Source organism: Sceloporus occidentalis, unplaced genomic scaffold, assembly GCF_023333645.1.
Source record: "Sceloporus occidentalis isolate IW3139 unplaced genomic scaffold, rSceOcc1.0.p SCAF_3, whole genome shotgun sequence".
Taxonomy (NCBI): Eukaryota; Metazoa; Chordata; class Lepidosauria; order Squamata; family Phrynosomatidae; genus Sceloporus; species Sceloporus occidentalis.
In genome coordinates, this window is record NW_028316983.1 from 244,471,106 (window position 1) to 244,495,620 (window position 24,515).

A 24,515-nucleotide genomic window follows, 5' to 3' on the forward strand; every position below is an offset into this window, starting at 1 on the left:
TGGGCCATTTCTCTCTTCTGGGTTACACAGGATTCTTTGGTATTGCTTCTGCTGCTTAGTTTTACTTGCTCCAGTTTTGCTATCAATTATAAAAGAAATGAGCTCCTTTTAAGTGGCTTAGGCCAGCAATTGCATTAGAGCTGTCCATCAGAATCCATTTGAAAGAGACCCTGCATGATAGTGGCATGTTACACTGCAGAATGTATATGCCAGGTGCAGCATGAGCAAAATGGGATGGACCCTTGCTACTCCAAATGCCTTCTGTAGTGAGTGAATGGGCAAGATGATTCTGATTATGTTTGGGAGACATTTACACCCAGCTGTCTCCAACCTTATTTTAATTCTACGTTTTAAGTTACCTTGGTTCCCATATTGGTAGAAAGATTGTTCTTGTGGTTAATTGTCATCAAGTTGACTTTCAATTTATGGTCACCCTATGAATGACAGACCTCCAAGTTATCAAACAGCTCTGCTCCAGTCCTGCAAACTCAATGATGTGGATTCCTTGTTGAGTCTATCCACCCATAATGCACTCTTCCCCTTTTCCTACTGCCTCCCACCTTACCAAAAATTGTATTTTCAAATGAATGCTCTCTTCTCAAGATCTTAGTGTAGTCATTTTGTCTTCTAGAGAGAGTTCAGCCTTGATTTGTTCTGAGGCCCACTGATCTGTCTTTTTTGCAGTACATGGCACTTCTAGCTCCAGATTTCAAATGAGTTGATTTTCTTTCTGCCACCTTGCTTCACTGCATTTTCTTCTCTAAATAAAGTTGGATCCTTGATTCACCAGGTATGGTCTTCCAATTTTTAAGTTCCCCTTAATAATCCAAGATACTGAGCCCTCTCCCCAAAATAGCTTCAGAACCGTGGCTATTAAAATCTGGAATAAAAGCCAAAGCAAATGCAGTGGCCCACTGTTATGGAGGCAACTAAATGCTTTTGGTAGGGATGATGACTGTTAAGTCTGATGCCAGGAGCTTGTTGGAGGGAAGGTGTGATACAACTATAGCCATGGGCCAAAACAGTTAGATACAGAAAAGTAAAATACAGAATATGTTAAAATATAAATGCAAAACTGGTGCAGAAGGAAAATGCTTCCCCCCCCCCCCCACCTCCCACTAAAACATAGGTACAAAAGTGTGAAAAGCAAGACTATTTTATTTACCCTGGTAATTTTCTGGTTCTTGACTTTTAATTTTTTTAGCTGCCAGAGCAAATTTAGCAACGTGTGTGTGTGTGTGTGTGTGTGTGTGTTTAACAAAAAAACAGCAGGTTCTGCCAACAAAGTAGTGTCTTGAGCCTTTATGCAGTGGACACTTAATAAATGATGGGGGAAAAGCCTCTGTGCCACCAAACTTACAGATCAAATCTTTTTGGTGTGATGGGAGGTATTATTTACCCCCTCTCCATCAAAAAAGACACCAAAAGTATATTGGAGCCAAAGAGCTGGAAAATATTTTCATAAAAGGAGCTACCATAAGGGATGCAAAAAAATTGATGTAATATTATTTTATATAATGGATACCAAGAAGAATCAGCATGGACTGAGTGTGGGATTAGGACTCTGGGAGACCAGGCGCCAAGTCCCTGCTCAACTATTTAAACCCACTAGGTGCTTGAACAAGACACAACAGCACTGAGCTCTGCAAGGTCCTCAAGATATCTCAGCACTGCTGTAATAGTTTTATGCCTGGATCCTGTATGGCTCAGTGCAGCACAGTAGTACTACAAGTGGACTTATGCTAGACTGAGCCATACACCACGCCTGACTTAACACATAGCCTCTGAAGCCTCTTCCTATGCACAAATATTGCTACATCTGTGGGGACCAGGCATGATTTATAGAAGTGTTGGGCTACAGCCCCATAACCAAAGACATAAAAATATTACATTGCTGAGATATCTTGAGGGCCCTGAAGACCTCAGCACTGATGCCATAATTCTGCATCTGGCTACAGGGAAACATTTCTGCAATCCTGCACACTCCTCGCAAAGCAGTGAATGGCTGTGACAGAGGTTTCAGTAGCTTTTCGGTGGCAAGAGGAATACTATATAACAATAGCAAGTACATTTCTATACCGCTTATCAGTGAACTAAGCAGTTTACAATGTGGAAGATAATTGCCCCCAACAAGCTGGGTACTCATTTCAGCAGCCCATGGAAGGATACAAGGCTGAGTGGACCTTGGAGCCCCTGGGATTGAACTCACAACCTTGTGGCTGCAGTACAGACATTTAACCAGTGCACCACCAGGGCTCCTGTTGCTACCAGGGTTTCTCCCAGCAGCACCTGAGCACCCCAAAAAGGACATACAGTCAGTTCTCTATATCCATGGAGTCTGCATCCATGGATTCAACGATCCATGGTTTGGAAAATATTCCCCAGCAAAAAATAAAATCCAAGTACTAAACCTTGATTTTGCCATATTGTATAAGGGATACCATTTTACTATGCCTTTATATCTAATAGGACTTGAGCATCCATAGATTTTTATATTTATGGTGGATCCTTGAACCAAACCCCAGTAGATACCAAGGGCCCACATATGTAAGGGAAAATGTGCAGATGCATATGTCCCTAACAGGATGCCAGCCTCTCTCAGCCTATGTGGAAGGCAATGGCAAGCCTCCTCTGAACAAATCTTGCCATAAAATTTGGGTGTCAACATGAAGGCAATAAGGAATCCTAGGAGCCAGTGTAGTACTGTTGTCTGAGTGCCGCACTAGGGCTCCGGGGAACCAAGGTTGAAATCCTAGTTCAGGCATGGAAACCCACTGGCTGACCTTGAGCAAGGTCACATAATCTCAATCTGAGAGGGAGGCAATGGCAAACTTCCTCTGAATAAATCTTGCCAAGAAAACCATAAGATAGTATTGGCGCAATTCAGAACTGACTTGGCACAGGACACCACCACTGAATAATGAATGGCAGATAGATTAAGACTTTTATATGACTGAGTGCAAGTCTCATCACTCCAAATAAAAATGGATTCTTTTTATAAAGAATGGTTTCACTCTACTATTTTTCCATCATGCAAACCCCACCACAAGGTCAGGGAGTTATAGGAAACAATTCTTGGCTCTTAGGTTCTTCCAAGTGAATTAAGGGCATCTCTTCCTAGAAGGTCAGGTTTTCTTTCCCTCAACCTTAAGAGCCACACTTTATTTTCTTGACACTTGTTATTGCAAACAGAATACTCTGAAAAACCAAGTGATGAAGAAACCTCTGCCCATAGTAATTGAAACAAAAAATCACAGCTGGCCAGATGTGGTGGGGCATTCCTTGCAAGACTGAACGAACCTTCATGCTTAGAAGCGACCATGCGTTTGACATCTGAAAGCCTCAAACAGCCCCTGACCCATAAATTTTTGATTACAGACCCATTATCAGGGGAGTAAAGGGCAGTTTTTGAAGCTAACAACAAAATAACACACACACAGGGGGGGGGGGGAGTTAGAATGATCAAGACAGCTTAGACCTTGCAGATGATAAATCACTCTCCCATTCATTTGCTTCATTTATCAACTGAACCGCTGCAGACTGGGCTCGTGCTTCTCATTCTGGGGGAAGCAGCTGTTTCGAAAAAGGTTTGCATTATGGAAAAAATAAAAACCGCAGGTGCACAGACGCTGCCTTGCTAACCGACAGTTCTCCATGTACCTGTAATCACAAGCAGGCTTTAGTACTCAGCCGTCCGAGAACAAAACAAAATAAAACAAGAATGCACATTTTATTGGGGCCACCTGCTCCTAGCCATTCCTAAATGGAAATTAAAGCAGTATGGTTTATTGCCATCACATGCTGCTCACACAAACAATATTGTGGTGTGCCTTCTTTGTTGTTAACAATGCACAGGAAGACCTGTGCAGCTTGTACTTCATTAACGTAGATTACAATCTCCCTTTCTCCCATAATCAGGGCTATCCCTGCTTGTCAATGCCTCAGAATATGTAATGCTATGAATTATTACTATTTTCTTAGCATTTACAGCATTCTAAAAAAAATATCTATAGGGCTTCTTGTACACATCAACTGAGATTCTACATTGGAGTTACATTGTTGAAATCGCTGAATGAGATTATGCTGTGTAACCCTTGTGTTGAATAACAATGTGTCACTAAATGCACAACCCAGTGCAATCCATCTGGTAGAATTCCACTTCTGAAACCTTGACCTCAATGAGGACATTCCCCTTTGGACAAAAATGTCCAACTGCTTCCATGTGGAATTGTGTGTGTGTGTGTGTGTGTACGTGCAAGACACTAATATGATTCTGACCACCAATGTCCACCAAGTTGTTGTAGTCCTTACACAGTAGCCCTGAAAAAGAGGTTAATGTAGTCACCTCTGTACTTTAGGTGGAAGTCTGCAACTAACAGATGGAAAGAGAGAGTGCCCCAGCTGGCCACAAAGTTAACAGCAAAGGTGAGGTGTAAATCATAATTTTGTTTAAAAAACCAACTGCTGAGCTACTCTGCCACAATGTCACTTTAGCCTGCTTTGTTGTAATATGATCCCCATCAACTAGTTTGTGGTGTAAACTACAGGACAGATTGCTCCTTCCCTGGTACTTGCAATCAAAATTTCAATAGGCAAATATACAGGAAGATGTGTTGGCTCATGACTAATAAAGATAAATATATGCAAGTGCAATTGCATGTGAATTAGGTTTAGCTTACTCTCCACTGCTGCTTCCTAGTTTGGGGTAAAGCTTGGAGCCCATGCTGGCTGAGGAACTTGGGGAGATATAATCCAAAATGTAATTTTTTCCAATCTCTGGTTCTGAGACATTCTGAAAATAAGATGCTTTCATTGCCCTTCCTCCTTAAACGGAAGACCTTTCAGCCTTCTCCCCACTGCCCCCATTCCTTTTAATGCACTGTCACTCATACATTTGTGTTGTCAGATGATACAATTGCCAAGACAGGAACAGAAGACAAGGCACAAGGAAGGCCAAACTTAATCTTCTACTCACTCACTTGGAGAGGACAGGTGAATAGGCTCCTGGGAGGAGAAGGAATCATTGTACCATACTCATCTAGCAGTACTGTGTTGTTATGGGCATTACAGTTTAAGAATAATGCTGGTTAGGAGAGGGGGTGACCAAGATGGCAAGGATACTGGAAAACAAGCCCTAGGAAACAGAGGCTGAATGGCCATCTGTCAGGGGTTATTTCATTGTGTCTTCCTTCATGTCAGGAATAATTTATGGCTCTTGAAGTCTGAAGTCTCTTCCAACTCTATGATTCTATGAAGAACAGATTAAGGAAGAGGGCATGTTCAGTTGAGAAATATCTATGATATGAAAAAAATAGATATATGTCCCATTATAAATGGACTGGATGCCTGTTAAGAAGCATATGGATACAGCACATGCTGTTAGGGTTTAGTAATTGTAACGAAAATTAAACTTTGGATGCCTGTGTCTTCACAGATGCCTGTTTAGAGATGTACACTTCCTCAACAGAAGATCAAGCTTTCTTAATGGATAAGCTAGATGGCCTGAAATGGTAATGTTCTTTTGCGTGGTGGCATCACTAGGGGAATCCAGGGAGTTCAGGCTGCACCTGGTGACATCCTAAGGACAGGGTGGCACCATTGCTCCTCAAACATCTGCATTTGGGCAGAAACAGGCTGTGGCATTCACTTGTCTCTTTAAAATGATGGAGAGAGGGTGTAACTAGGGTGAGGGCCAGTGGGAGGAGAAAGGAAAAGCACCAATTTTTAAAAAATCATTTAATAAAAAATCTTTAAAAACATCAATTTTTTACCAGATTTTCACTTTAACCACATAAAACTATGTATATGTAAATATATTTATTCTGTGCATATTATATTGTAATTTAAAGATATGGTTTTAATTTTGCTACTTGTTTATGTCACAACTATTACCATTGCATTCAGTCAAAAATGGACTGGTGCACAAAACATTACTAAGGATTCTGCATGGTGTGATATGGAAGGAGGTCAATGAGAGAGTGACACCATGGGTTACCACGATGGATGACACCAACCCTAACAATATCACTGCTTCTGTGTGTTAACTATTGAAAACCTGGTTTTAGAAATGAAAAAAGATAAAGGTAGAGTCCTTATGAGAGTGTAACATCTTACTTGTCATATACCTATAATGTAATTAATGCATGATGCAATGCAATACAACAGATGAGAAAAGCAATGCGCTCTGACATTGATGTCTGCTTTTCTCCCTAAAGGAAATGTAAATGTTTATATATCTATGCATGTGTTTAATAAATAGCCTAAAAGATTATGAAAAGAGCCTGCTCATTATCCCATATAAATATCAGGAAATTCCAATAGTTAAGAATGCTGTAATGGAGCATTGATGCTAAGTCTGACTGTTTGATTTTAGCCAACATTATGAATTGCAGACCCAGGTGGTCAGAAGGAGATAACAGTACCCCAGACAGAATCCAGATTAGCTAACAAATGACAAGGACCTTCAATTCCTCAATCGAAAGAAACAGGGGTGGGAATCATGCCCATAAATAGACAGTGAAGGTTATAGACAGCATATCTTCTTTTTCACTGGAACCAAGGAAGACATAGACTTCCTGACAGAATGAGTTGCTCACACAGCAGAAAACAATGGCTGGCCAGTCTGACACCTGACCAGATAGACAACCAAAGCATCCATCTGAAATGCACAGCTTTGTGAAAATTATCCCAGAAGGCGCACAGCAAATGAGGGCTCCTTAAACCTCCTGGAAACTATATCAGCATGTATGAACCACTTGTTCGGGTGCCTCATTCTTTTCAGATTCTGGTCTTCCGCATGTGGGATATAAGTGCATTTCCTTCAATACATCTGGACCCTTCATTCACCAGTATGGCCTTTTTATTTTTCCTAATGTTATGAGAGGAAGAGAGTCCTCATCATTCTCTTGCTAGATACCAGTTGTAGCAGATGCCTATTGATGCCTGTCCTTGACACCAGACATGCTACTGCATATGGCTTTGATTCAGGAACTCCTACAAACATGTGGAAGGAGCATACTGGGTTAGATTGTTGTGATCCACCCTTGGTCTCATATTGGGATAAAAGGCAAGATATACAATTTATACACCCCACCTCCCACAACTTTTGTATCATAGTAGGCTGTGGACATAAGCATCTCAGTAAGAACATTCAGATGTCTCAATCATTTTGTATCTACAATGTTCCGATCACCACTCCCATAAAACAGTGCTTATTTTGTGTTACAGATTCTTTCAAACAAGTCTAGAAGACTGCACGCTTCCTTCTTGTTTCAGTGCAACCAGATCTGTTGTATGTTTTAAAAGACTGCACCTTAAATCCTGTTTCTCAACAGTGTTGCATCTACCGATGACATGATCTTTTCAATCGACTGCCTAGTTGGATGTGCAAGAAGAAAAGAAACGAAAAACCCATCCAGACATAAAGGATGGGTTTTAATGCCATCTTTCAAAGAAGAACAGTAGCTAATTGCTTCCTTTTCTAGTGGGAAAAGTCTGTTTAATATGCAGATCTCAAAATGATGAATTCAATGCAAGCTGCCAAGACTGTAGCCATTTAAATCATAAGGGGGTGGGGGGTGGGGAAGAGAGGTTCAGCTCTCATTTTAAGAATACTCTTCAAATCATTTCCAAAAACTGCCAAAAAATTATTGGTACCATGCCAGATTTGAGTTGCCTCGGTTATTTTAAATAATATGTTTTTCCTGAGTGGAAAGATGCAGGACTCATTCTCTATTTTTTTAATGTTAAAAAGTATTATCAGCTTACTTGGTGTTGACTGGCCTTTGCCAGTTGCTCGTTGGCAGACTGTACGTTCGAAGATGCGGTCTCGATATTGGCTTCAATGCTATCTGTAAATTAAGACAATAGAAGGTAATTACATAGCACAGCATGACAAGCAAATCCCACAATTTAATTAATTAAATTAATTTAATTTAGTTTATATATTGTCCAACTTGCAATCAAAGTGGCTTACAGGATATGGAACCAACAAGCAATTATGAAGACAAATAAAAAAGAACAACATGCTTATAAAATAAAATGGCAGGAATCCTGTTGGTAACCTATGTGTGTGTAACTTGGGGTTATGCACATTTATTTTGCGGATATTGTATAAGGATACTGTATTGAGGACCTCCTTGCACAATGTCCACTCTCCCTCTGACCAAGGCCTGGGAAGTCTCTCATAGCTGGTTTATTGAGTGGGGAAGAGAGTGGGGATGTACCTACACTGTAGAAATAATGCAGTTTGACACCACTTTAAGAGTTGTAGCACCATCCTTTGGAATCCTGGGATTTGTAGTTTTACAAGGTCTCTAGTCTTCTCTGCCAAAGAGTGTTGGTGCTCACAAAACTACCAATCTCAAGATTCTGTAGGACAGAGCCAGGGCAGTTAAAGTGATGTCAAACTGCATTATTTCTGCAGTGTAGGCGCACCCTGGGCCATTCCAGCCACAGTTCAATAACTAAGAGAAGAGAGCTGAAATCACTTTCTGGGATCTTCACTGAGTCACAACCTCAGTTCTCTTTTCTCAAATGTAAAACTAAAACTGGTTGCTGCCTCCTTCCCTGGCAGCATCTCAGTGGCTTGAAATGGTCTTTCTATTATGGTTGCTTCAGCAGATCTACAAACAAGGAAGCCAGTTTCAGGGGTTTCTGAAACTGCATTTCAGCACTTTGCATTAACCTGGAATGGATTTCTCAAAACAATGCATGTTTTTTTCCTTTCTTCCGTACAAAACACTCGCTTGCTGTACTCTGCTGGCATAAATACCAAATATTCTTACACTCGTAGTGGTTAACAATGAGTAACAACATGTTAGGTTTCTTGCAAAGCAGAGTTAATGTCAACACAGTTCCTAAAATCATGTTTCAGCTCTCTGAATGCTAAGAGGATCCTAGTACTGTTATTCTGAGAATCGATTTGAATGTAGTCACTGTTAGGTTTCAGTATGTGCTGCTTTGGAAATTATGATCGTATTTTTAACTGTATTTCTTTTACGATTACCAGATTTCTCCAGGCAAGATTACTGAAAACAATATACTTAGTGAGATTTTCTAGCTGTGATTTCCATTATATCTTTGGCATGAAACAAAAGCATTATGTTTCAATGTGACATTGAAGTGGCATTTTTTAGAGCAGTGTGATTCTGGAGATGAGGGTTCAAATTCCTGTTTGAGCATAAAAGCCCACTGAGTGACCTCAGGCAAGTCACACTCTCTCGGCCTCAGAGGATGACAATGGCAAACCCTCTCTGAAGAAACCTGCCAAAAAAATCCGATGGTCATTTACTTTTGGATCGCCATGAATCAAAAATGACTTGGAAGCACACAACAAAAACTACAACAACAGAAGTCTCCAAGGCACAGTGGTTTGAGCGTTGAACTAGAAGTTTGGAAGCCTACTCAGCCACAGAAACACACACAAAAACACCTTAGGCAAGTCACACTCTCTCAGCCTGAGAGAAAGAATCATAGAGTTGGAAGAGACCACAAGGGCCATCCAGTCCAACCCCCTGCCATGCAGGAAATCCAAATCAAAGCATCCCCGACAGATGGCCATCCAGCCTCTGTTTAAAAACCTCTAAGGCAATGGCAAACCCACTCAAAATCAAGCTTGCTAAGAAAACCCTCCGATAAATTTGCCATAAGTCAGAGTCAGTTTGAAGGCACATAACGAAACAAACAAACAGCAGCAATCCAACCGGGGCAGGGAGCAGAGTGTGTTATTCTGTCAATATTGTTTTAAAATATCATAGCATCTCTCTGTGTGTTTATTTTTATTTTATTTTTCTTAGATTGCTTAGGTATGTTTTGTACTACAGGCTTGTAGCATTCAGATTTTTTTTTAAAAAAAAAAGTGAGGGTAAAATAACTATTTTAGGGGAATAAAAGCAACTTTTCAAAAACAGGAACATAAATAGCCTTTTAAAAAAATGAAATTCCAGTAATAACAAGCACTGGCAGCAGTTTTAGGAGTGCAGTGGTAACTAGCTTATATGGTGGCTCTAAGTACAGAATGGTTGTGATTCATTTCAGGTTTCCATGTCATCTCCTGCATGAAAAAAAGGTAGATGAAGTGGTTATCCCCCCACTTTTCTTTATGGCTATCCTTTATTTTACTGTTATTATTTACCGACAGTGCTGTTTGACCTCTTAATCCCACCAGCTTCTGAAAGCCAGAAATTTCTACTTCTCTGTTTTATCCATGTGAACACCTTACTGTGGCAATTACAGAATTCTTTAAATTCTTTAAACAACCTTCAATAAAGGAGAGTCCAACAGCTTCCAAGGTGTCGACTCCACAGTTGAACACCTCTTAGCATAAGAAGCTGATCCCAATGTTTAGTCAGAATCTCCTTTCTCACAACTGGAACCCATTAATTCAGGTCTTACTCTGTAGAGCATCAGAAAACAAGCTTGCTCCTTCTTCCACATGACAGTCCTTCCAATTCTGATTTTTTCGGATAGCTCTCCCCTCTCAGGGTACAGTTTGACTGCAGTTTGGAACCACGTTCAGCGTTGTAGCTCCTTCTTATGGAATCCTGAAATTTGTAATTTTACAAGGTCTTTAGCCTTCTCTGTCAAAGAATGCTGCTGCCTCACAAAACTACAAATCCCTGGATTCTGTAGCATGGAACATGACAGTTACAGTGGTGTCAAGCTGCATTATTTCTACAGTGTAGATGCCCCCTAGATATTCTCTTCCCCAGATTAAACATACCTAACTCTTGTAACTGTTCTTGACAGTCTTTGGTTTCCTTTTACCATCTTGGTCACCCTTCTTTAGCCCCAACTAAGTTGGCACTGCATCCACATCATTATAAGTTTGATCCTAGAGGAGGGCTCCAAAGTCTGCTTAGCCTTTCATTCTTTCGTAGGTTGGTAAAATGAGTACCCAGCTTGTTGGGAGTAATTGGCTTACACATTGTAAATCGGTTAGGGAGTCCTAGTTCACTGATAAGCAAATGTACTTGCTATTGCTAAAACTATGCCAGTATCACTAGCAGGAATGCCCTGTCATGTTTACTTTGGGTGGAAGTTAAGGTAAGCTTCCATAAGATAAACACCAAAGAGAATGGATGAATGGGACATAACAATGAAAGGGGCAGTTCATCTGGAGTCTGAATATCCTTACTTTGTTGGTTCTTGCACCATTAATAAATGTTTGCTTTAAAACAGCCTCCTTATTTTTCTTATTCAGGGAATTAGTTACTAAAAGTAACACTCAACAGCCAACTCACAGTCTGCACTTTATAAGATATGAATCTCTAGCAACACTGCAGAAATGCAACAAAACCTTGTCAATGAATTGTAAAAATGAGCATCCAGATGGTGGCAAGAGTGCTCCAATGTGCATCAGGCATTTCTGATGGCCACTGGACACTCCTGTTGTGTTCCAGCGCCTCCTAGCTGATATTTGGATGCACATCTGGGACTGCCCCAAAGTTTACTGGTGCCAATTGAACATTGGACCATGGCACATCAGTCGCTCCACAACTGTGCAATGGGTGATCATTCACTGTAGAGTCATGGCAGCCCCTTGGTGAATATTATTTTCCAAATGTACTCAATTCAGTTTTGCACATAAGTATGGCTATTTGTGAGAGACAGTATGGTGTAATAGTTTGAGCGTTAGACGGGGATCTGAAGAGCAGGGTTTGATTCTCCACACATCCATAGAAACACACTGGATTATTTTGGTCAAGTCACATTCTCACCCCTTGAAAAACCCATGATAAGTCAGAAATGACTTGAAGGCACACAACAACAATGACTATTTGCAAAGATGCAAGTCCCAAGCAGAATCTGGCCAACTTTCATAGCTCCAATAAGAAAGACCTCTAGCTGAAACTCTGGAATACATCTGTCAATCTGTGTAGCTAGTACTGACCTAGATGGAGCATGGTCTGACCCAACTTTCTGTGCTGCAAATCCTTGAAGCATCGCAATCTATTTGCCTCCCTTTAGTACTGATTTTGTGAAATTCTGCTAAAGAATTGCTGTAGCAGACATTGTTCATGAAATGTTCCTGGGATTAGTGTAATCTTTCCAACTGTAAGCAGCATTCTATAATGCCGCTCTGACTTCATTTCATACCCTCTTTTTTTGCCATCATTTTTAGCTGAAGTATCAAATGAAGCAAAGTCTGGTCCCTCTCAAACATTAACCCCAGAGATAACTTGCATCAGCGGACTTATTTTGATCAAAGAAGGACTTGTCAGAAGGAAACATGCTGCCAAACATTGCCAGTTGAAAAATGCGTTGTGCATAAAGGCAGACTTCACTGGGCAAAGGGGGTTGGGAAGATGAAGAATGATGCTGTTTTAGAAACATTTTTAAAAATCCTCTTTTGAACAGCTTCCACCACCCGCACAAGTCAGTATTGGGGGCTCTTGCGCTGCATGGGTAATTCCTCAGAAAATAAATCTAGCCACAAGGGACACAGTGACAAGGGTCACAGAAATAACTGATGTATGTTGTCATGCAGCTCCAGGCATTCACATCTGATATGCCTCCCTGCAGCCTGAGTAAATTTGAGAATCTCAATTCTCAGCAAAAGGGGGATGCCGAGCAATAACACAATCAAGTTGCTTCTGACGCAGTCTTCCTTCACATCCATCAAAGACTTCAACTTCACCTCCAAACAATGCTGAGAGCCAAAGGTGGCATATATTTTGACACAGAGAGAGCATTCATTGAGGGAGTGGCATTCATGGAAGAGATGCCATCCCTGAAGATCATGGCCAGAATCCTTTTGGGCAGTTACAGATGCCTAACCCAGAGTTATACACTTGCGACTGTCCCATATTCACAATCCTTAGGTAGCCCCTACTTTAAATGGGGGATTGGGTGTCAGGCCTGTTCCAGAACATGGACCTGGACTCTGACTCAGAGAGTGAAGTGGTGGGCCTGTAGGGACCTGCAGCTGAAGCAGAATAGCAAAAGATTCCAGAGTTACTGGAGTTACTCAGAGACAGAATGCAGACCCAGTCCATTCAGATATAGAAGACCACTTACCCCTACCTACCTTTGCCAAGTGAAGGCAACAAAAGGAGGACTTTAGGCCTTGTCAGAGGATTTGTAGGAAGCAGCAATTATAATTCAGCAGCAGCTGTATTGAGCTGCTGAGCTATAAATTCCCAGCCCTGCTCTCCAGGAGTTGACAGAAATTATCTGATTTACCTGGTTCCCTATTGTGTTCCTGAACTCTTTGTTTGACTTGGACTGTGTTTGATGACTCTGCATGCCATTAACCTGAACTGGACATTGCTGAACTTTGTTTGGGACTTAAGGCTTCTATTTGCTAAAGTAAAGTAAGTGCTGAACTGTAAACTACTCTGTGACTGGGTGTGCTCATTAGTTTCTAGCTATCAGCTGTGTAGCAATCAGTCTTTGGCTTGTTCCCCAAACTGTGTTTGGGGCACTGGAGGAATATAAAAGTCCATACATAGCCCCTACTTTAAATGGGGGACTGGGAAAATTTCAAAATTCTCCCAGTCTCCATTTACTGGGTCTCAAGTATTGTGATTAATGGGAGTCTGGGACACGATTCACTGCGTAGCATCTCAAGTATGGTCTTTATGCATCTGTAACTCTCCAACAGGATTCTGGCCTATTTGACTTTTCCTTTCTTTTTAGGTGATATACTCCTGAAGAGTACCCACACTGTGTACAGTGGTGATCCCTGGGGGCTCTTACTCCCAGGGAGTCCCTTAAACTTTCCCTAGAGTCTCCTAGCTCTCCATTCCCACTCCCTGCTGAGCTGAATGAGACCCCTTGAGATCCTGTATTCTTCACTGCCACCACCCAGTGAATCTCAATGAACTACGTTTCCCTAAGCACGCACTGGGACTTGCTAGGGAGAGATCTAGTTTCCGTTTCCTTGTTAACTTAAAGCAACCAGTAGCCGAGCTAAGACGTGTGTACAGGACCTAGTGGTCCTGGTCCATGCCCTAGTGATCTCATGACTTGATTTACTGTAACGTCCTCCTGGCTGGGCTTCCTCTTTCTCACCTCCATCCTTTAATCTCTGTCCAGCATTCAGCTGCACGCATTATCACTTCCACCCACCGCGCTGACCACATCTCTCCTGTGTTGGCATCCCTTCACTGGCTCCCCCTCCCTTTCCGCATTCAGTATAAGCTCCTGCTGTCGACATTTAAAGCCTTCCATGGACTGGCCTCTCCTTACTTATCAGATCTTCTTTCTCCTCACCTTCCCACTCGGGCCCTCCATTCTGGTAGTCAAGGTCTGCTGTCTCAGCCCAGGATTTCCTCTGCCCCATCCCGGATTCGCCCCTTTTCATTTGCTGCCCCTCACCCCTGGAACCTTCTTCCCCCACAAGCAAGAGTTATCACTTCTTTAACCAGCTTCAAAACGGAGTTAAAAACCATCCTGTTCAGAGAAGCCTTCCCAGGCATTGCATAATTGTCGCTTACTATTTGATGTTCTTTTGGTGCCTGTTTATCAAACCATTTCCTGTATTGCTATGTACTGTATATGTATTATCCTACTTGAGAGTATGTATTTTCCCTGGAAGATGATTAACCATCCATTATGAAGCCAAGCCCTCCCTCCAGTCCATCTGCCTTGGTCCAGGCCTTGGAGGTAGAGAGGAAATGCTGGACCTCTTACCCTTTCCCTCCACCACTCCCTTCTTCTTCTGTGTCATGTCTTTTTAGATTGTAAGCCCGAGGGCAGGGAACCGTCTAACTAAAAAGATTGTATGTACAGCGCTGTGTAAATTTACAGCGCTTCATAAATAAAGGTTAATAATAAATAATAATGACTTTATCCAACAGAATACTGGGATTTGTAGTTTGGTGAATCATAAAATGATAGAGTTGGAAGAGACCAAAAGGGCCATCCAGTCCCACCCCTTGCCACGCAGGAACTCACGATTAAAGCATCCCTGACAGATGGTCATCTTGCCTCTGTTTTTATATACTTGCACTTTTACACAATTTCAAACTGCTAGGTTGGCAGGTTGACTACTGATGGGAGCTCACTCCATTACACAGTGCTTAGGCCTCAAACTGCTGACCTGTTGATCTTGCAATCATCAGAGTCAGCGTCTTGACTGCTGAGCCACTACGTCCCTGTGCAGACACTCACCAATATTCTACACTGGGTGCTTAGTTAAGTGTACATAGCTAAATAACATCTCCAGTAGCCCATTTGGCAAAGGAGATCTGTTCAACTGCCACTCAGGGCATAAGAAGAAGAAGAAGAAGAAGAAGAAGAAGAAGAAGAAGAAGAAGATGATGATGATGATGATGATGATGATGATGATGATATAATAGTTGGGTGTCATCAGCATACTGATAACACCCCGCCCCATGTCTATGAATGATTTTTCCCAGTGGTTTCATGTATATATTGAATAGCATCGGGGACAGGATGGTGCCCTGAGGGACACCACAATTAAGCTCCGTTTTTGAGGAGCAACTGTCCCCGAGCATCACCCTCTGGAATCTGCCTGAGAGGAAGGAATAGAACCATTGCAACACAATGCCTCTGATTCCTAACTCTCTCAGGTGTCCCAAGAGGATGTCACGATCTATTGTGTCAAATGCTCCTGAGAGGTCTAAAAGCACCAAGCGGGTTACACTTCCTCTGTCAATGCCTAGATAAAGGTCATTAGCCAAGGCAACCATGGCAGTCTCCACCCCATATCCCATCCAGAAGCCGGTTTGAAATGGATCTAGATAACCAGCTTCATCAAAGACCACTTGGAGTTGAAGAGCAACAGCCCTCTTGATTACCTTACTCAAAAATGGCAGATGGGAGACAAGCCTCTAATTTTTCATATCCGGGGGATCCAAGGAAGATTTTTTCAGACGACCGCTTCAAACAAGCTGGAACATGATCTTCCCTAATGGATGCATTGATGACACATCTTGGAAATGTCATCAAGGCATCACCCGCCTGGACAGCGAGCCATGATAGGCAAGGATCGAGAGGGCATATTGTCTTCTTCACCTCTCCAATGATCTGTCAGAGGAGGATGTTTCCACTCCCCCTGCCAGTGAGTGAGGCTGTGACAAGGATGTGTGATAGGGCTTCTGCTTCTTATTGCCCCAGACTTGTTCATTGACATGAGGAGGTTGGAAATGTCATCCCAGTTGGGATGCACACTGTTTTGTCCCAAGAGCAATACTATGGACTTTGGGTGTAGTAAGGCCTCTGGCTCTCGGGATCACAGCCAGAACAAAAGACTTGTCCACAAATTTGTAAAGTTTCAAAAGCTTTACTGGTTATAAACACAAAACATGAAACCGTTTTCCTTTTTCTCAATAGTCCTTCCTAAATACCTTGCTCTCTTCTTGGTGGATTCTATCTTTCTTCTTTTGAGGACTATCTTTCTTCTTTTGTGGACTTATCTTTTTGTCAAAGGAAAATACTCTCTCCAGGTCTGACTTGGCTGAAATCTTACTACACACTGAAACTAACTAGAGGGAGACAGCATAAGACCCTGGGATTTCCCACAATCCTTGTCTTTTTTAAAGCTGTAGATCTCTATTTTCCCTTCTAAACTAATACATAAAAAAGCTAATATAATCTCAACTGAATATATGTCTCAAGAGCATCAAAGATGCTCTGGAGGCATGACACACACCAATTGGAAGCTGAACAGACATCCCCTATCTGCTAGCTCTTAAAGTAGGCTAGGGTGACATTTCACAGAATCATAAAACTGGAAGAGACCCCAAGGGCCATCCAGTTCAATCCCATTCTGCCATGCAAGAAGATGCTATCAAAGCATTCCATGTGACCATTGATCCTCCAGCCCCTGCTTAAAAAACTCCAGCGAAGGAGACTCATCACCCTCAGTGGCAGCATAATCCACTGTTGAATAGCTGTTAATGTCAGGAAGTGCTTCCCAATGTTGAGGTGGAATCTCTTTTCCTCTAGTTTTCATCTGTCCTTATCTCTGGAGCTGCAGAAAACAAGCTTACTCCAAGTTCAATATGGTATCCCTTCAAATACTTAACCATGTCTATCATGTCACCTCTTAACCATCTCTTCTTTTTTGGGGGGAGCAACAATATCTACACTTAATAAAAACAGAGTAGTTACAGATTCACAACTCCAAGGCGGGTTACAAACCGCCATGAACGTATGCACGGAGCGTGTACTAGGGTTAGGGAGGTGCGGTGCTTCCGCACCTCCCTAACCCTAATACGTGCTCTGTGCGTAAAAAATGACGGCGGTCGTTCCAGACGGCCGCCATCATGAGGACGTCACGGCCGCGCCGCCTCTACATGGGGCGGCGCGGACGTGACGTCCTCACTCCGCGCCAGGGCGCCTAGGGCACCCTTTCTGCGGACCAGGAAGGAGCTCCGTTTTGGAGCTCCTTCCTGGTTTGCGGCGGCGCTTTGCTTCGCTGGGTGCAGCCTTCAGACAGCTGCGCCCAGCAAAGCAATGGAGAAAGGGGCCAAGCGGCCCCTTTCTCCTTCTCCCCGCCGCCGCGGGGTGTCCTTGGGGCTTGAAGCCCCAGGGACACCCCTTTCAGGCTGCGGGGAAGCGGCGTTTTGCTGCTTCCCCGCAGCCTGAAAAGCGGCGGATCGGGGCCTCAGCGGTCTATAACCCACCCAGGTTACAAATCCTTAACTGCAATACTGAATGCCAGTCAATGTTGCTTTTTGTACAAATAATGACATTTTCTGCACACAAAACACTTCATTTTTGGGACAGAATAAATCTCCAACTGTGAAGACTCTCACACATCTGGGGGCTTACCTACATGACTAAAATACTCTTCATTGGAATCAAATAGGCTGCAATCAGGCTGGATGCAATCTGTAGAAAGCTGGGCTTTTTGCAATGGGGGAGGACTCCATAAACTCTGCTAAAAAGGATTAGAAGTTTTTACCAGAGTATCCATCCATTATATCTGAGGATGCACTTTAATGAATGTGTGGTTGGGTGTCCATCCACATTGTATGAATTCACATGGCTGTGCATTTTTGGTGGGGGGTGTCAAACAGATGTGAATTTCCACAGGAAGGTGAGGATAATTAAGCAGTGAAGTGGATGTGTGAAAATCTGCAAAATATTCATTTGCGTATATACTAGCTCTAGGATTCTCTGCATCAGAATTTCCCAACTCTCAATACTCTCCACTTTTTTATTTTTACTATTTATCAAATATCTTCAGATAATCTCTGTGTCCTTCAACCTGAATAGGGCTACTGTAGTTCTCCGAAACATACCAGTAATATAACCTTGCAATATGCATAATGATGAGCTTTGCTTAAGGTGAGTCTTTGAGTGTAATTACTTAGTCAAGAACTACAACCTCAACAAAATTATTTTCCATCTGTATATCTGAGCACCAGAAACCTCCTCTATGCTCGAAGCTTCTGGAGCCCTGAACTCCCTTCTACAAAGTACCTTTATATCCCAAAGCACATTGAATTATTGGAAGACAAATATTTGCTTAAATGCCTCCATTGGGTTGGAAAATTGTCTCAATTAATGTGAAGACACTCCTTGGTTTGTTTTCCTCTCCTGAGCACAGAAACACAAGGAGAATGGTAAGGCATGTGGGACTTCTTTCCCTTAGCTGTCATTTCACATTAACCTCCCTTTGAATTTGCATGAGAAATTCACGGAGGCTGAACCTTATGACTTGAAGAAAAAGACATCTGGCAAAAAAAGGATATTCTATGCACAAGTTCCAGGAGGTGCAGGGCACACCTGGCAATCTTTTGAAGATGGCATAAATTATGGTGGCCAAGAACTCATAGCCCATGGACCATCAGCTGACATCTATTGCCACCCCTTCTCCTATTTATCTCTCAGATTTCATTATTCTTGTTTATTATTATTATTATTATTATTATTAACCTTTATTTATGAAGCGCTGTAAATTTACATACAATCTTTTTAGTTAGACGGTTCCCTGCCCTCGGGCTTACAATCTATAAAGACATGACACAGAAGGAGAAGGGAGTGGTGGAGGGAAAGGGTAAGAGGTCCAGCAGTTCCTCTCTACCTGCAAGGCCTGGACCAAGGCAGATGGACTGGATTTCTTCTTTCTTCATGCTTCCCTTCATTCTAATGCATTTCAACAAACCACATGCTATGGGAAGGAAGCACACATACCCCACTGATACACAGTTTGAACTCCAGCAACAGCTGGTTCTACTAGTTTGACCAACCAACCAAAGAGTTCAATTTTATTTCAACCCTAACAGATTTGGTCGCAATACTGAGATCTGGACACTTGCTACTAGTTGGGAGGTGGTGCATGTTGCTTCCCTTAAAGACCCCAGAAGGGCATACTGCTCTTTCCATCTCTAGCCTATCTTCTGATGTTGTTTGACCTAAAGATTAACTCAAAATATTCCCTAAAACATGGCCTAAAACTGCTAAGGTGGGGCAACATTGTCCCCTATGTCCTTAACTCAAAATATTCCCTAAAAGGCCCGAGGGGGGATTTAGCCATCCCATTAACCTCAGGAGTGTTCAGAAAGGTGAGAAATACTAGTATAGTTCACAACAGAGAAATGAGTATTCCCAAGCAGCAGGTTGAGCAATAAGCAGTTCCATATCACTATCTCACACACAGGGTTTATCACAGAAAATGAAGCAGGCACAAGTGTACTTTAACTGCCACTGCTCCATCCTACAGAATTCTGGGATTTGTTGTTTTGTGAGGCACCAGCACTCTTTGGCAGAAAGGCTAAAGATCTTGTAAAACTGCAAATCCCAGTTCTGCATAGGATGGAGCTACAGCAATGAAAGTGGTGTCAAACTGCAGTATTTCTACATCGTCGATACACCCCAGGTTTACTACAAATACTAAGGATTTTATAACAACTCAGGTTATGACAGGTTCGGTAACATGCGCTTTTCAAACATAGAGGCGCACAAGAGAACTGCACATTACAAAAAAGGAGACAAACTTAGACTAACTGCAGACTAACTGATGAAGAGAGAGGGTTAATCATGGAGTTATAGAAAAGAAAAACAAATGCTAGCAGTAGTACTCACCTATCGTCTCGCCCTGCTCATACACCATGGAGGCCAGGTCTTTAATGATCTGGTTAACATCCAACATATCACTCTGAAAAATAAATAAAATAAAAGGATGAGACATAGGAGGACTTGTTGGAAAAACTAAGGTAAGTAAGGCTCACTCTTTAGCTCTTTAACCAGAGAGAACAGAGAACTCTTGGCAATTTTGAAGGTCTTTTCAACTCTTTCAATTTTTGCAAGGTCTCACATCATGTCTTTGCAGGTAGCCCCAAAGTCCATCTGAGGCTACATCTACACTGCAGAACTAATAATCATAATCATAATAATAATTTAGTTTTCCCTGCCTCTCCCTGAGGATTAAGGCGGGGTTACAGCCCTATAAAAACATACAAATACAATCAATAAAATCCAATACAGTAGATCATCTCAGCAATAATAATATCAAATAAAACTAATTTATCACAGACTGTACATTAGTTTTATAACAGTAGAACTGCACAGAATCCTCATTAAAGATTAAAGGATGGATCCTAAACAGGGTCGGATAGATGGGCCCGCCGGAAGAGCTCCATCTTGACTGCCTTTTTAAAAGCGTCCACTTAATGCCGTTTGGCACTGCTTTAACTGCCATGGTGGAATTCTGGGATTTATAGTTTTGCAAGCTATTTAGCTTTCAGAGCACTCTGGTGCCACAACAAACTACATATCTCAGGATTCCACGGAGCAATGGCAGTTAAAGCAGTATCAAATTGCATGAATTCTGCAGTGTTGTGGCAGCTTGAAACACTAGTTTGGGTGATATTTGTCAGAAGTTGTGAAATGTGCAGGATACTTCTGAGAATATAAGAAGTTTTATTTGAAACCCTGATGACCACAAAAGCTCAAGAAGACAAGACAAGGGTGATGTTCCTCAGGTACTGAATCAACTCCAAACTTTAAGCATTCTCCAAACTTTAAAGGTTAATATCAAAGATTCAGAAGCTGTTTGGGGTTTGATCTTGAAAGTACAAAAGTATCATAAAGAATTGCATGCTTTATATGATCAGCAGAGCAGAAGTTTGGAGGACCAGTGTAGTGTAGTGGTTTGAGTGTTGGACTAGGACACTGGGATACCAGGTTTTGAATCCTTACTTGTCCATGGAACTCTACTGGATGATCCATGGCAAGGCACACACCCTCAGTGTCAGAGGAAAGCAATGGCAAACATCTTCTGAACAAATCTTCCCAAGAAAACCCTGTGAGAGGTACACCTTGGGGTTGTCATAAGTCAGAAATGGCTTGAAGGCACACAGCAACAGCAGCAACAACAATAGAGCAGAAGCTTATCAAACATAGAACTATACATACATATATCATCAGTTAATCTAATTGTGACTAACTTGACCCACAGTCAATAGCAGCTGGTGACTTCCATTTCAAGGGGTGGCAAACTAGCTCTTGCTTTTAATCTAGACCTAAAAAGATCTAACAGATTCTGATTACAGGGAGCATATACTGTAATTCCATTGTTGCAACAACCACACTTGCTGTTGGTCTATTTCCAGGCACAATTCAACCTGCTGGTGATGCCCAATAAAGTCCTACATGAATCAGGTCCAAGCTATTTGAAGGGCCAAACCTTACCATGAAAGCCTGGCTGAGCTTTAAGATCTCCAGGGGAGGCTCTTCACTCAACCCCATTGGGGATGGCCCTTCCAACTCTATGATTCTATGTTTGGTGGTAATGCTTCTCCAGCACTTTGGAATCTCCTCCATAGGGGAGTTTGGATTGTTCCTTTGTTGTCTTTTCAATGGCAGGTGAAGACCTTTATTCCAGCAAGTACAAAAAACAACAACTGAAAAACATCCCCAAATAGCAACATCAGTTCCTCCCATCAATCAGCTTTTACCATCAGAAGGCTCTTCCTAATGTTTAGCTGGGATCTCTTTTTTTGTCATTTGAATCCAGTCCAATATGAAACTTTGACTATTAAGTCCTTGTATGCAAAGGCAAATAATTAAAATCTTTTTCTTCCAGCATTTTGAGAAAAGGAATATTCCTTAACATATTCTAATAACCACAAATGTTGCACAGGAAATATTTTGCAGAGAAAAAAAATACATTTCCTTGTGTCAAAACCTGCCTTCTGTGCAGAAAACTGGGTTGTTGTTTTTGTTTGTACCACACCCTTCCCCATAGGTTTTTCTCCACAGAATAATTCCTGCACAACACTTTGTGATGTCAAATACCAGGAAATAATTGTGGGAGGAAATATCTTTCTGCTCTACTATTTTCCCCAACAAGTGTTCCAATTTTTTGACTTGGGAATGAATAATTGGGGATATTTGTTTCATCTTCCTTATTGCTGTCTTCCATCATTTGCCATTTGATACATTGCCTCACTCTGTCTAATGGGTAGGACTGGCCCTGATTTCCTTTCCTTCCAAACAATAAGAACCTCTCCATACCATTTGTTTCTATCACAATTTCTAGAAGGTTCTGGCTGAGGAAGAACATCCCATTTTTTGCTTGATTACTCTACATTCCTTTTTACCTTAACAGATATTTCAGTTCCACCGCCTCACTTGCAATTTCTTCAATGCTTTGACCTCACAGAAACCTTCATGTTCCCCTCAAAGATTGTATTTCAGTGATCACTGTGATGTCATATATTTCTATGCCATGTATAGTCCAAAACTGTGGAGTGAAATTGCCGAAGATAATTTGAGCATCAAAAAGAAGGAACCATAATGGAGCAATTTCAGCCTGGTATATTCCAATGAAATAGTATTACTGCCATACTATAACATCAAGCAAGGGGGAAAAATACTGAAAGGATTCTGTAGCTAGGACTGCACAGTCTTTATGAATTGGACCCCTCCATTAAGGCACATAAATTATTATTATCACAAATTACTATATGACATTGCATAAACAAATAAGGATTTGGTTTCCTTAGAATATTTATCTGATGTACAAGGCAAAGGCTAGTTTGCCACCCTACTGCAACTTGTGTAAAACAGATGGATTATTATTATTATTATTATTATTATTATTATTATTATTATTTTCTTACTGGCCTCTCTCCAAGGCTCGAGGTGGGGTAAAACATAGATTAAAACATAAAACCATTTTAACACATTAAGTTAAAACACATAAACACAGGACAAATTAAAATCACCCAACACAAAATTATACACACACACACACACACACACACACACACACCAATTTAAAATTCAGAGTTTAAAATCAACTGGGTAGGTCTGCCAGAAGAAATAACTTTAATACTATTTTAATCTCCTGGCAGGTCATTCCACAGTGTAGGGATGGCCAATGAAAATGTTCTCTAGGTGACGCTTGACAGTCTAATCTTGGCTAGCTGAAGTACAGAAGGAAATTCTTCACAGTGAGAACAATGGAGTCATTTACTTAAAGAGGTGGTGGAATCTCTTTCTCTGAAGATCTTTAGAAAGAGGCCAGACAACTACCTGCTGGGGATGCTCTAGCTGGATTTCATGCATTGAGCAGTTGGTTGGACTTAACGGTCCATTAGGCTCCTTCCAAATCTATAATTTTATGATTCTAAACTGCTTCATAGATGCAGTGCCAAGTTCTGAAGGGAAGTCTGGAGCACGTTGAACCAAATAGCCTCTAGAACTTCAACCTCAAATTGTAAAGTCAGGACTGAAGTGGGCATGCCTAGTTTCACCTCTGCTGGTTGACATCTGTAACATCTAAATCAGCAGGCAGGACAGCATGACGACTGAGGCTCTTGGAGGTCTCTCATTCATAGGATCACTAGGAATCAAGCTCAATTTGATTGTAAATAAAAACACTATTGCAGGTCTGCAAGAGTCCTTGATCTTGGGAAGAAGTGGGGGGGGGGGGGGAAACCCTTGAGTTTTACATGTAGAGTTTGCTTCCAATATGTCTGTAGGGTGGGAGAGGGGAACCTGTGACCCATGGTCCAATTCTGCCTCACTCAGTCTCTGAAGTCCCACATTCCCACCATGACTGCTACTGGTTTCTCCACTACATCTGATCAGAGGTTGGTTTCATTGCACCATATCTCTGAGATTCTGCTTTCTCAGACCTCAGCTGTGGTTTGAAAAGATGGCAGGCCGTGTAGATAAAAAGAGTGGAACTCCTCCTTTCACAACTCAAGGTGCATTGAGAGTAATGTCCTAATAGTCGTCCATTCAGGATTCCCTGTGGGGTTCACTAGACTGCACAGCATCCTGGTGAATGAACTATAGTACCGTCAGACTAATTTTTCATGTTCCCAAATGTGCTTCTCATGGAGTCTCCTCACACTACCTTGCCAAAGCTCCTTTCCCAGCTTGGCTATCAAAAGCTCTCTTGAGAACGGTTGCCTTGCATATTAAACTGCATGGTGCCCAATTTATTTGTTCCCCTGGGCCTTCCGGGATTAGAACCTGTGGCGTTTGAGCATCCCCAGCCTGCTGCTTGGATCGCTAAGCTGTCTCCTGTGATGAATTCATAAGAGGTGCCAAGTAGATCTATGTGCTTTTGGGGGAAGAGT

General features: G+C 41.8%; 1 protein-coding gene across 8 annotated transcripts in view; it reads right to left on the reverse strand.

Moving 5' to 3' along the window:
* The window catches only part of TSNARE1 (t-SNARE domain containing 1), a 500,241-nt gene that overhangs the window by 164,311 nt on the left and 311,415 nt on the right, over positions 1 to 24,515 (reverse strand). For all 8 annotated transcript variants that reach the window (XM_089518973.1, XM_089518978.1, XM_089518975.1 and 5 more), the window contains exons 10-11: positions 20,005 to 20,077; positions 7,768 to 7,850 (exon numbers count right to left, since the gene is read on the reverse strand). In XM_089518973.1, the coding sequence (XP_089375099.1) occupies positions 7,768 to 7,850; positions 20,005 to 20,077 (156 nt within the window). The remainder of the gene's footprint in view (positions 1 to 7,767; positions 7,851 to 20,004; positions 20,078 to 24,515) is intronic.